At 39.0% G+C, this 12,478-nt stretch overlaps 1 protein-coding gene across 1 annotated transcript in view; it reads right to left on the bottom strand.

Annotated features, from left to right (window-relative positions):
• The window catches only part of DDX60L (DExD/H-box 60 like), a 117,901-nt gene that overhangs the window by 72,494 nt on the left and 32,929 nt on the right, over positions 1-12,478 (bottom strand). Inside the window, exons 11-13 of the mRNA XM_050791743.1 lie at positions 4,965-5,070; positions 4,439-4,554; positions 2,724-2,884 (exon numbers count right to left, since the gene is read on the bottom strand). Coding sequence (XP_050647700.1) covers positions 2,724-2,884; positions 4,439-4,554; positions 4,965-5,070 — 383 coding nt within the window. The remainder of the gene's footprint in view (positions 1-2,723; positions 2,885-4,438; positions 4,555-4,964; positions 5,071-12,478) is intronic.

Here is a 12,478-nt window from a genome sequence, read left to right as displayed (position 1 = left end):
TAAGCAGACAATTAGTCAATATGGGGAAGAAAACAGAAATCCCACTGGAAAATGGAGGAATCACACACACTTAGTGGGGTGGTAATTTTTCCCACCCCTCCCCTAACTAGATCAAACATTTAATTCCCATTTTGCTTCTATTTCAGTGTAGAGGCTGCTCCTAGGCCTCATGCTACCAACATAACAGAACTGAACAAGCTCACATCGCTTCCTGGCCCCGCAATTAGCTACCAAAGGAGCAGAGGTGCACAGCCTGGGACCCAAGGGCCAGCCTCGGGCACAGGGCTTGGCAAAGGGCTCAGCTGGGTGAGGCCCTTGCACAAGAGCTGTAGAAGGTGGTTGCTTCAGGATGCTGTATTCACTTTGATCCTTATGCTTGAAGTCAAGCCTGGACCTTTGCCTGAGCCAGCCCCACCTGGCCACCCTCAGCCCAGAGGAGGTTCGGACTGTGGGCTGAGGTGGAGCCTCTACAGTTGAAAGTATGTGTTCTGTGGCTAGATGGGCCCTTAAATAGCTCTAGGAGAGAGACCTACCAGCAGTGCTAAGAAACCTACAGCGTAATTAGTGATAACTGTTACCTAGAATGGCTTTGAGGAGATATCCTCTCACTGATATATAAGATTTCCTTGTAGCCTTTGCAACTTCAGCCTGGTTAACGAATTAACAGTCTGGCAAGGAAAAGGAAGACTCTAGATCTCTGATTAAGAATTTTCTGACATTAGTGGGAAAGAGAAATGTTTCATATTTTGGATCTTTTCCTTCTGGAGCTTTTATGTTTCATTCTCCAAAAACATTCCCTTTCCTACTCCAATTAGGGTAAGGCAGCCATAATAAGTGCCATCGGTCATCAATAGTTTGGTTTGTGCTCTTTCACGTATTTAGCATGGTTGACCTCAGGAAGGGGATTTACCAAAGCAAATAAATGCCTTTCCTTAATTCCCATCCATGAGGCCAAGAGAGAAGTACTGAAGCCTAATGAAATCCCCTCTGATGAAGAATGATGGCAAAGTAGTACCTCCCCAAGCAGAGCCATAAAATCTACCATTTGTTCAGTTATAAACACTATCATTTGTATTACCTGATACTTTTCCACATTACTTTTTTAATTTTTTTTTTTAATTATAGGGATTCTAAGTTTGTAAACAAGCATGGTCTAGTGTAAAGCCAGGAAGAAAAAGAAAATAGTTATGGAGGATTCCTTTCAAGAAGACCTGGTCTTACCTTTAATATAAACAAAAGTCCAAGACAGATTAATGGCATAAATGACTTAAAAACATAGACAGTTTTCAAAAATCAGGCAAAATAATAAAGCTGATGGAAATTTTAGGCCTATTTTTGCCACCTCTATGTAAAAAGATTTTCACTGTAATTAAACTAATACATGAAATTTTTTTTTTTTTTTTTTTTTTTTTTTTTTTTTTTTTTTTGAGACAGTCTTGCTCTATCACCCAGGCTGGAGTGCAGTGACATGATCTTTGCTCATTGCAACCTCCGCCTCCTAGGTTCAAGCAATTCTTCTGCCTCAGCCTCCTGAGTAGCTGGGATTACAGGCACCCACCATAATGCCCGGCTATTTTTTGTATTTTTAGAGGAGATGGGGTTTTGCCACATTGGCTGGCCAGGCTGATGTTGAACTCCTGACCTCAGGTGATCTGCCCACCTCAGCCTCCCAAAGTGCTGGAATTACAGGTGTGAGCCACTGGACCCAGATCACAAACATTTCTTTTAACTTAAATTTGACTTTTCTAAATCCAAGCGTGTAATCCTTTAATGCTTTGTTATCAGAAAATCTATCTTTTCTTATTCTAAAAAGGATAGAATACTAGATTTTATGTAATCTTCTTAGAATTTCTAACAGCAAGCAAGTAAAATAACTCATTTGCAAGTGATATGATTTGGGTCTGTGGCTCCCCCAAATCTTATGTAGAATTGTAATCCCCAGCATTGGAAGCAGGACCTGATGGGAGGTGACTGCATCATGGGGAGGGGGTTTCTGATAAATGGTTTAACACCATCCCACTCGGTGCTGTTCTCATGATAGTGAATGAGTGACTTGTGCAAGATCTGGTTGTTTAAAAGTATGTAGCACCTCCCCAACATTTCCTCCTACTCCAGTCATGTGAAGTGCTGTCTCCTCCTTTGTCTTCTGTCATGATTATAAGTTCCCTGAAAGCTGGGTGCAGTCACCCACACCTGTAATCCCAGCACTTTGGGAGGCTGAGGTGGGTGGATCACCTGAGGTCGGGAGTTCGAGATCAGCCTGGCCAACAGGATGAAAACCTGTGGTTACTAAAAATACCAAGAATTCGCTAGGCATGGTGGTGGGTGCTTGTAATCCCGGCTACTTGGGAGGCTGAGACAGAAGAATTGCCTGAACCCAGGAGGCGGAGGGTGCAGTGAGCTGAGATCGCGCCACTGCACTCCAGCCTGTGCAACAAGCAAAACTCCGTCTCAAAAAAAAAAGAAAAAGAAGTTCCCTGAGGCCCAGAAGCTGATGCCACCATGCTTCCTGTACAGTCTGCAGAACTGTGAGCCAATTAAACCATTTTTCTTTATAAATTACCCAATCTCAGGTATATCTTTCTAGCAATATGAGAACGGACTAAGAGAGTTAGCAAACGTGAGAAAGAAGAGCATGGAAGACACCTCTAGAGACAAATATGAGCCTAAAGAAAGCAAAACAACATCAAAGAAAAAAATTAGGTAAAATATATGAGATCTACCTGTAACATTTTACCACTGGCACCACTGGAATCCTCCTTTGGCTGAGTAGTTTGAGTTACAATGACTTTTGTAGAGATTGATTCTAACGATTTCCCATAAAATTGCCGGTAATCCTGATTCTTTTTCAGGAAATCAAGAACTTGAGGATCTCTAGATTGTTCTGAAATAGAAAGACTTAAAATGTAAACACGTATTTTAAAATATTGTTATATATGTGTAGCCACATATTATTTTTTTTTGACTCCAAATAATAATTCAGTATTTGCCAATGAGATCAGACTACCATATGCTGACAAAACAATTCCTTATATTATTTGAAGAAGAGAGAGGACAAAGCTCTGCTAATGTCCCGCTCCAAGTACATGGACATTGCCCCTGTCATTTGGCAGGAGAAGAGAAGAAGAGGCAGGTTGGGGACAGTATGATAGCACATTCACCTAGAACAATGGTCTACAAACTAGGTCCACATGGTCAAATCTGATCAGTACATTTTTTTGTAATTGGTTACACTCTAAATGATTATATTAGTACCTACATCATGCTCTCAATTTTTGTCTCTTGGTTTGCAAAGCCTAAAATATTTATTACTTAGACCTTTCAGAAAAAGGTGGTTGACCCCGGACCTAAAACATTCTGTTTGCATTCCTAAAAAGGAAAACCTCTACTTCTGGTCACAGATATTTAGGAGCTTACAGTTCACAGATGCTGATACCAATTATCTTACACCATGCAAAAATTCAAATGACAGAAAATTCCAGGAAGCAAGGTTAGACTCACTTAAGACCTAGGAACACTCTTTACAAACGTAAAAGATATAATAAACAAGCTGGCGTTTTGTTGTTTTGGATGTTGTTGCTTTTTCTGTGTTTGTGTATGTGATCACAAATCAAACCACTCTGGAAGCACACCATGCAGAATCTTGGAAGACAGTTAAATAAACAGACTTCTTCCTATATGCAATTGGCATGCTTACTTGACTTATTTCTACATCCTTCTGAAAAGTTTTACTAGTTCTGAAAAGGGTGGAAATAAACATGGGACTGGAGAAAGACACTAAAAGAATGAACCAGGAAGAAAAGATCTATGAATTCCTTTCCTTACGACCTATTTTTAATTGTTTTATGGGCTTTACTTTTTGCAGATTCAACCCCTCCTCATTACTGAGTTTTCATGGGCACAAGTATGCTGGTACTTGGCAGCATGCAATCAACTAGACAATAGTTTGGCAGGAAAAGAGCTAAAATTGTAGGAAGACTATGGCTGTATCAGCATATTTACTTCAAGGTATGGACAGATTCCTAAAACCATCAACTATCTTTCCCACTTAAACAGCATCTGATATTTTCATGACAATACTATGCATATGTATGTCCTTAAAAGATTAATAAATGTCTATTTGAATTAACAGATACATCTGCATGCATACGTACATATGCACACCAGATAATATAGTGGGATTTTTTTTCAGACAGCATGCTTCCTACAGTGTCTCTTCAATTGTGTATATATATATAGTGGGCGTGTATACATATGTATATATAGAGTATATATTGTATATAGAGATCTCATTCAAAATATTGTATTATATATAATATATAGATAGATCTTATTCAAAATATAACGTGTTTACAATGTAATGTCTTTTCACTGTTAATAAAAAGAGCAGCAAAGGCAATTCGTATAAGCTCTATTTTATTGTGGTTACAGAGCTCACCATCAATGTGACATTTGATCCTGTCATAGTCGTCACTAAGGAGTCTTTGAGCATGCCAGTGCAAAAGTTCATCAGATGTCTTTTCTTTAAACTGTGAAGGAACAATTGGATCATCACTGTAAAAATAAATAAATAATTTTTTTTAAATTTTTGCACAAACTTCAGGCTATAATATAGAAATCAAAAAATCTCTTTTTCTATTTCTGTGATATAATATGGGTCACAAAATCTCAGAGACATAAAACCCCTGAATTTCTGTCATTCTTGTAACAGTCACATCCATATCAACAACTATGTAGTAAACTTTATAGCTGAAGTAATTTTATTATATGTTCAAAATAACAGATTTTTATATAATCATATTGCCATACCAGATGTTACAATCACTTAAATGTATTATAGTCACATTATATAGAATTTACCATATCCTGATATGATATATTACACAGACATTTTGATGAGTCATTCATTTCACTAGTATTTTAGAGTTAATGGCACTAAATCAGGTACTTCGTTAACTCTATACCTCTTTAGAATAGGCAAATCCTTCATCATATCTCCAACAAACTCATCAATTACAGAAGATGTCATTGGAATAAAACCCACACTAGGCATCTTTTCCAAGGAGATTTCTGAAAACAAATACAAATTTGAGAGGAAAGGTGTAACTATCCAATATGAATTTTGAACATTATTTTTAAAATTTCAAATGCATAATATTTTACATAAATTTTATTAAAGTTTACCAAGTTAGAGCTTCCAAATGAGATATTCCTCAAAGAAAACATGTTATAGCAAGCCAGTATATTAAAAATTAGTATATAGCCATTTATATATGTATGTAGATGGTAACAGATCATTAGATAGACGAATATGTAGGTTTTCCATTTCCAAATACTTATTCTTTTTTATTATTTCACAATATGAATAATGAGTCACAGTATAGTAATAACAGCACTTGAAAAAAGAAGCATCACTCAGAATTCACCTACATAAAAGTCTCCACGAAAATTAAATGACAAAAATAGGAAAAAATTAATAATACGAGTATTTTATGTATCACCAAATATTCTTTAGAGTAATTTTTAAATTTAGCTTTGACTAGAGAATTTTTAAATTTAGCTTTGTTCAAAACTATAGATGAAAAAATACAATCCTTCTCCTTCCTCATTCCTAAATTCTGGGCAATATCCGTCTGCCAATGTATCCACAATTCCCACTTGCATTCCTCTTGCATCTCTCACTTTCCCTTGGGACTATTTCCTTCTTCCTGAATTGTATCATATACAAATATTTTTAATGAGGATATGATGCTAGTTAACTCAGTTCTCGTGCATCTGAAAATATCTATATTATTTCCTCATTCATAAGTTATACTTATGCTGGTTATACTATCCCCCAACAACCATTATTTTGTCTCGTTACTTAAAAGATATTATTTCATTACCATCTTGTGTTCATTGTTATTGTGGAGAAGTCTACTAGCAATTTAACTTTTATGTCTTTGTAGGTAACTGTTTTCTTTCTAATTCTTAAGAGAACTTCGTTTTTGGTATGCTGCGGTTACACTATAATGTGTCTAGTTGGGTGTGTGTGTGTGTGTGTGTGTGTGTTGTGGGCATAGCTGCGTGAATGTGTATAGGTGTATGTCCTATATGAGACTCATTTCTGCATCCTAACTCCAGGTATTTGTGTCTTTCATTAAATCAGAAAAAAAATTATTTTCAGTCATTATCTATGGATATTTCTTCCTCTGATGTCTCTATTGTCTGCTTCTGAAACTCCAATTGGACATGTGATTGACCTAAGGTATCCAAAGGCTTAGAGAGATTGGAAGGTCAGAGTGACTTCTCATGTAAGATCTGCTCACTCAATCCATAAGGGTGCAGAGGACACACCTTCCACCACAACTATGAGAAATAAAATTGTAAGGGGAACCCCAGAATTCTGGAATAGCTCCATGGTGACTCTACTGTGTAAGTCAGAAATTGCAGTGGGAAATGCTACCAGCAAACTGGGTTCCCTAAATGCAACAGGGATAATTCAATCCTGGGGTGGCAGGGGCCAAGTGGCAGCACTTAATCACTAAAGATAAGGTAGTTATGGTTACCATAATGGACGGCAAAGTCAAAGCAGTAATCTGAATAGTCTGATTCACAGAAACCTACGGCATTGGCTAGCTGGTCTTAGTGTTCCTAGAAAAAAACAATAGATGGGCATTCCACTAAATTCTAAATTGATCTGTATAAGAGAAAGAGTTCTAAGGAAAGTGAACAAATGCCTAATTTAAATCACCAGTCATGGCTCCTAATCAGTTCTTAAACTTAAGCCCTGTTACAGACCCAGAATCCCTTGATTGGAGAGAAGGCTGAGTCCCTTTGAAGAAGGTCCCTGCTCCACTGCCCAAACTCATACTGTTCATCTTTCTTCAGTCATCCTCAAAGGGACCTACTGCTATTTATCAGAGTGACTGTCCACTGGAGAAGGGGAAATCATCTGACTTCAGGGGATTACTGGATACTGATTCTGAACTGGCACTAATTCCAGGCGACCCAGAATGTCACTGTGCCCCCCACCGCCCACCCCCCAGTCAGTAAGGGCTTGTGGAGCATCAGGTGACTCATGAAGTTTTCTCTCAAGTTCATCTCCCAGTGGGTCCCTGAATCTACTGTGTGGTTATTTCACCAGTTTCAGAATGTATAACTGGGACAGACATACTCAGCAACTCAACAAATCCCCGGGTTGGTTCCTTGACCTATGGAACGAGGGCTTATTGTAGCCACTAGAACTGTCTATACTTAGAAAAATCATAAGCCAAAAGTAATACTGCATTCCTGGAGGGATTGCAGAGATTAACGCCACCATTAAAGACTTGAATAATACAGGAGTGGTGATTTTCCTCACATTCACATTCAGCGTGACTATTTGGCCTATGCAGAAAGACAGACGGATTCTAGAAACTGCCAATAGGTTCCTGTAAATTTAACCCTATGATGATTCCAACTGCAGCTGCTGTTCCAGGGTTGGTTTCATTGTTTGAGTAAAATAATACAACTCCTGGTACCTGGTACGCAGCTATCGAGCTGGCAAATGCTTTTTTTCTCCATTCCTGTTAATAAAGACCACCAGGAACCCTTTACTTTCAGCTGGGAAGGCCAGAAAAATACACCTTCACTGTCCTACCCTAGCCCTATGTCATAATTTAGCCCCCTGGGAATTTTTCTGGAAGAAAATTTTTTCTTCCACAAAGCATCTCACTGGTCCATCACATAGTTAATATTACGCTGCTCGGATCCACTGAATAAAAAGTAGACACTACTTGACATACCAATAAGACATTTGTATGTCAAAGATGGGAAATAAATTCAGCAAAAATTCAGAGAATTTCCATCTCAGCAAAATTTGTTGATGGTGGAAAATGAATGGAACAAAAATTCAAGGATGTTCCACCTCTGCATAACTTGTAGGAATCCAGTTGTGTGGGGTATATCAAGATATCCTTTCTTAGGAGAAGGGTAGTTGTTGCATCTGGCCCCCTCCTACAATTAAAAAATAAAGTATAATGCCTGGGGGACCTTTGTGAATTTGGAAGGCAACATATTTCTCACTTAGGTGTGCTATTCTGGCTTATTTATCAAGTGACCTGAAAAGCTGCTAGTTCTTATTGGAGCCAAGAATAAGAGAAGGCCCTGCAACACGTCCACGCTGACACAATTGCAGGCTGATTATAGATTGCTTCCCTCATGAAAGGAGTCATTCCCTCTGGAACAGACAGTTACTCTGGATATAGTTACCCTCCCTGCATGCAATGCTTCTGCCAAAAATACCATCCTTGGACTTACAGAACCCTTATCCACAATCTTGGTGTTTCACACGATATGGTTTCTGATCGAGGAGCTCACTTTACAGAAAATGAGGTGTGGAGGTGGGTCTATGTTCATGGAATGCACAGGTCTTACCATATTCTCCATCATCCTGAAGCAGTTGCCTCAGTAGAATAGTCTAACAGCCTTTTAGAGACACAGTTACAGTGTGAGCTAGGTGGAAATACTTTGAAGGCTGGGGCAACGTTCTCCAGAAGGCAGTAACTGCTCTGAATTAGTGTCCAATATATAGTGTTGTTTGTGAATTATAGGCATAATTCACAAATTCAGGATTCCAGAGATAGAAAAGGGATGACTATTACTCCTAAGTGATATGCTAGCAAAATTTCTGCTATCTGTTCTGGCAACTCTATGTTCTGTCTGTTTAGAGATCTTAGTTCCAAAGAGAGGAATGTTTCCACCAGGAGACACAATGATTCTGTTGAACTAGAAGTTAGGACTGCCATCTTGCCATTTTGAATTCCTTGTGCCTCTGAATCAACAGGCAAAGGAAAGGGTTATTGTGCTGGCTGCTATGATTGATCCTGATTCTCAAGGGGACATCGGGCTGTTACTACTCAATGGAGGGGAAAGAGAAAGTATGCCCAGAATACAGGCGATCCCTTAAGGATCCCGTAGTACATCCCTTCGTACTACCATGCCATGTGATTAATGTCCATGGAAAACTACAACAAACCAATGCAAACAGTACTCTATGGGTCCATACCCTTAAGGAACAAAGGATTGGATTGGACTGTGTTCTTTGAAGAGACATGTTCAAGTCCTAATTACCGCTACCTGTGAATGTGACCTTATTTTGAAATAGGGTCTTTGCAGATGAAATCAAGTTAAGATAAGGTTATTCTGGATTAGGGTGAGGCCTAATGTAATAACTGGCATTCTTTTAAGAACAGAGAATCTTGCACACAGACCCAGAGGGAACACACAGAGAGAAGGAGAACACTATGTAAAGGGAGAGGCAGAGATGAAAGCGATGCATCTACAAGCCAAGGAACACCAAGGATTGCCAGCAGCCGCCAGAAGCTGAGAGAGAGGCATGGGATTGTAAATTTAAAATAAAATTCAAAGCCCAACCCCCACAAATAACTGAATGGATCCCCTAATGGCCAAGGTTACCCCCAGAGAAACCTTTAAAACTGAGTTCTGAGCCACGATGCAAAGGGAAGTCAGATAGGCCTCACTATACCCCTCTCCCTTTTGCAGTTTAGACACAAAAACTGACTAGCATTAATGTTAAAATAGAGATTGCAAGACTGACAGAACAGACTCTTTGTGGCAATAAGATCATTAACAAGACCTAAGGCCAGGTCCAAGGTGACATCATGCGCCCTACAGGCCACTATGACTCAGTATACCATGACGTGCTCTGAAAACCTGACTCTGGCAGAACATCACATGATGATGAGCAGACTCCTGGTCTTAACTTAAACCTTTCTGCTAACTCCAAGTTTTTTGTTTGTTTGTTTGCTTTGTTTTTTGAGACGGAGTCTCACTCTGTCGCCCAGGCTGGAGTGCAGTGGTGCGATCTCAGCTCACTGCAACCTCTGCCTCCCAGGTTCAAGTGATTCTCCTGCCTCTGCCTCCTAAGTAGCTGGGATTACAGGCACGTGCCACCATGACCAGATAATTTTTTGTATTTTTAGTAGAGACGGGATTTCACTGTTAGACAGATGGTCTTGATCTCCTGACCTTGTGATCTGCCTACCTCGGCCTCCCAAAGTCCTGGGATTACAGGCCTGAGACACAGCGCCTGGCCTCAAGTTTTTAGACAAAGCTTTGTTCCTTTAAACAATTGCAAATGAAATCATCTCCAAATCTACCTATAATCTGTAAGCTCCTGCTTCAAGATATCCTGCCTTTTGGGGTCAGTGTATACCTCCCATGTATTAATTTATGTCTTTGCCTGTAACTCCTGCCTCCCTGAAATGTATAAAACCAAACTGTAACCCAACCACCTCAGGGCCACTTACTCAAGACTTCTTGGGATTGTGCTTTCCCCAGGCCACAGTCACCCATATAGCTCAGAATAAACCTCTTTGAAATATTTTACAAAGTTCAGTTTTTCCATTAACAGTTTGGCTTTTAAATCAAACCCTCCACAAGAAACCAATTTTGTAGACAATTTGATTTCAGACATTAACCTCCAGACCTGTAAGAGAATAAACTTCTGTTGCTGTAAGCCACCAGCTTGTGGTGCTTTGTGACAGCGGCCCTGGAAAAGGAGGACCTCAGGCAAAGAACCATAACCAGCTTAGGTGCTTGCTGGTGCAAAGGGTATAGGGAATAGGTAATGGGAGGAGGAGGCAGTCATAAATACCAGCTATGACCATGTGACCAGTTGCAGAAATGAGGACTGTAATAGTTAGGGGCATTTCTTCCTTATTTTGTCTTGAAAATATATATATTAAGCAGACATTTTTGTTTTCTTCTTTTATCAGTTTACATACAATGTAGTCATAAAAGTATGCTTTGTATCACAGTATTAGGTTACAGGATATCAAAGTAGAAGAGTGAAAATTGCCCAAGAACTTAGCGTTATCTTTTGAAGGAAGAGTTAACATGTTGTTGGTTGTACGCAGGATAGTTGTATCATGTTAAGCACAAGTGTGATTTTGTTAGTGCCTTTATTGGGAGATTAAGTATGGTTTAAGGATATGTATACGGGTGCTCAGATGACAAGAGGTAGACTGAAATGGTCAGTTTTAGGTGTCAACTTCATTAGCCTATAGTTCCCTAGTTATCCAATCAAACACAAATCTGTTTGTTGTTGTAAAGGTATTTGTAGATGGGCTTAAAGACTACAATCAATTTACTTTAAGTAAAGAAGACTATCCTAGATAATCTAGATGAGCCTGATCCAATCATCTCAAAGTCCCTGAGTGCAGAATTGAGGTTTCCCTGAAGTAGAATAAATGCCACCTGTGACCTGCAGCTTCAGCTCATGCCCCAAAGTTCCAGCCTCTCCTTCCTTAATACTTGCCCTATAAATTTTGGACTTGCTGAGCCAGTCCCTATAATCAGGTAAGGCAATTCCCTGCAATAAATCTCTTAATATATGTATCCTACTAGTTCTGTTTATCTGGTAGAAAAATAACTGACACACTTCCCAAATGGGTCTTCGACTCAATACAACAATAATCCAAGTTATTATTAAAAATTAACAAGCCAATTATAAAATTTAAATGAAAATGCAAAGGACTCAGAATAAACTAAACAATCTTCAAAAGAACAAAGTTGGAGCATTTACACTACCAAAACCAAAGTTTCTTACAGAACTACCATAATCAACTTTCATATTAGTTCAAGGATAAACAAGGCTCAAGGATAAACCTATGAAAGAGAACAGAGGGCGAAGAAATAACCCCTCTCTCACACCATACAAAAGTAAATTCAAGATCAATCACAGACTTGTGAAATACTCATGACCTATATTTTATAAATGGACAAAAGACAAGCAGGCATTTCACAAGAGGATATTCAAATGGCCAATAACAGATGAAAAGTCCAAGAAAATGCAAATTAAAACCACAATGAGCTACCTCCACGCACCCATCAGAATGGCCAAAATAAAAAAGACTAACAGTAGGCTGGGCATACACCTGTAATCCCAGCAGTTTGGGAGGCAGAGGTGGAAGGTTTGCTTGAGGCCAGGAGTTCAAGGTTACAGTGACCTATGATGGTGCCTCTGGACGCCAGCCTGGGCAACAGAGTGACACTCTGTCTCATTAAAAAAAAAAAAAAAAAAGATTGACAAGGCTGGGAAGCAATTCTAAAATTCCAAAATGCCCACATGGAAGGTGGGAGTTTAACTTGGAACTATCACTTTAGAAAATATTTGGACAGTAGTTCATAAAGCTGCATTTCTATGTATATACTTGAAGTGAATAAATGCATATATCTACCTAAAGTTATATGTAAGAATATTCATAACAGTTTTACCCTTCAATCACTTCTCATTACTCTTACAATTTCCTAAGTCCTTAACAGAGCCAACAAGTACCCCCTACTCAGTTTCATCAGCTTTTCTCCTCTCTGGTTACATAAACATATCTCAGCCCCTTGGGGAATTCTAAAGTACCATGTCCCCTCTGGAAAACCTTTTGCTCTTCCCTTCCCCCAGCAAACTATTACTCATCCTTCAGACCAGGACTCATTT

Source organism: Macaca thibetana, chromosome 5 (genome assembly GCF_024542745.1).
Source record: "Macaca thibetana thibetana isolate TM-01 chromosome 5, ASM2454274v1, whole genome shotgun sequence".
Taxonomy (NCBI): Eukaryota; Metazoa; Chordata; class Mammalia; order Primates; family Cercopithecidae; genus Macaca; species Macaca thibetana.
This window is presented reverse-complemented; position numbering and strand designations above follow the sequence as displayed.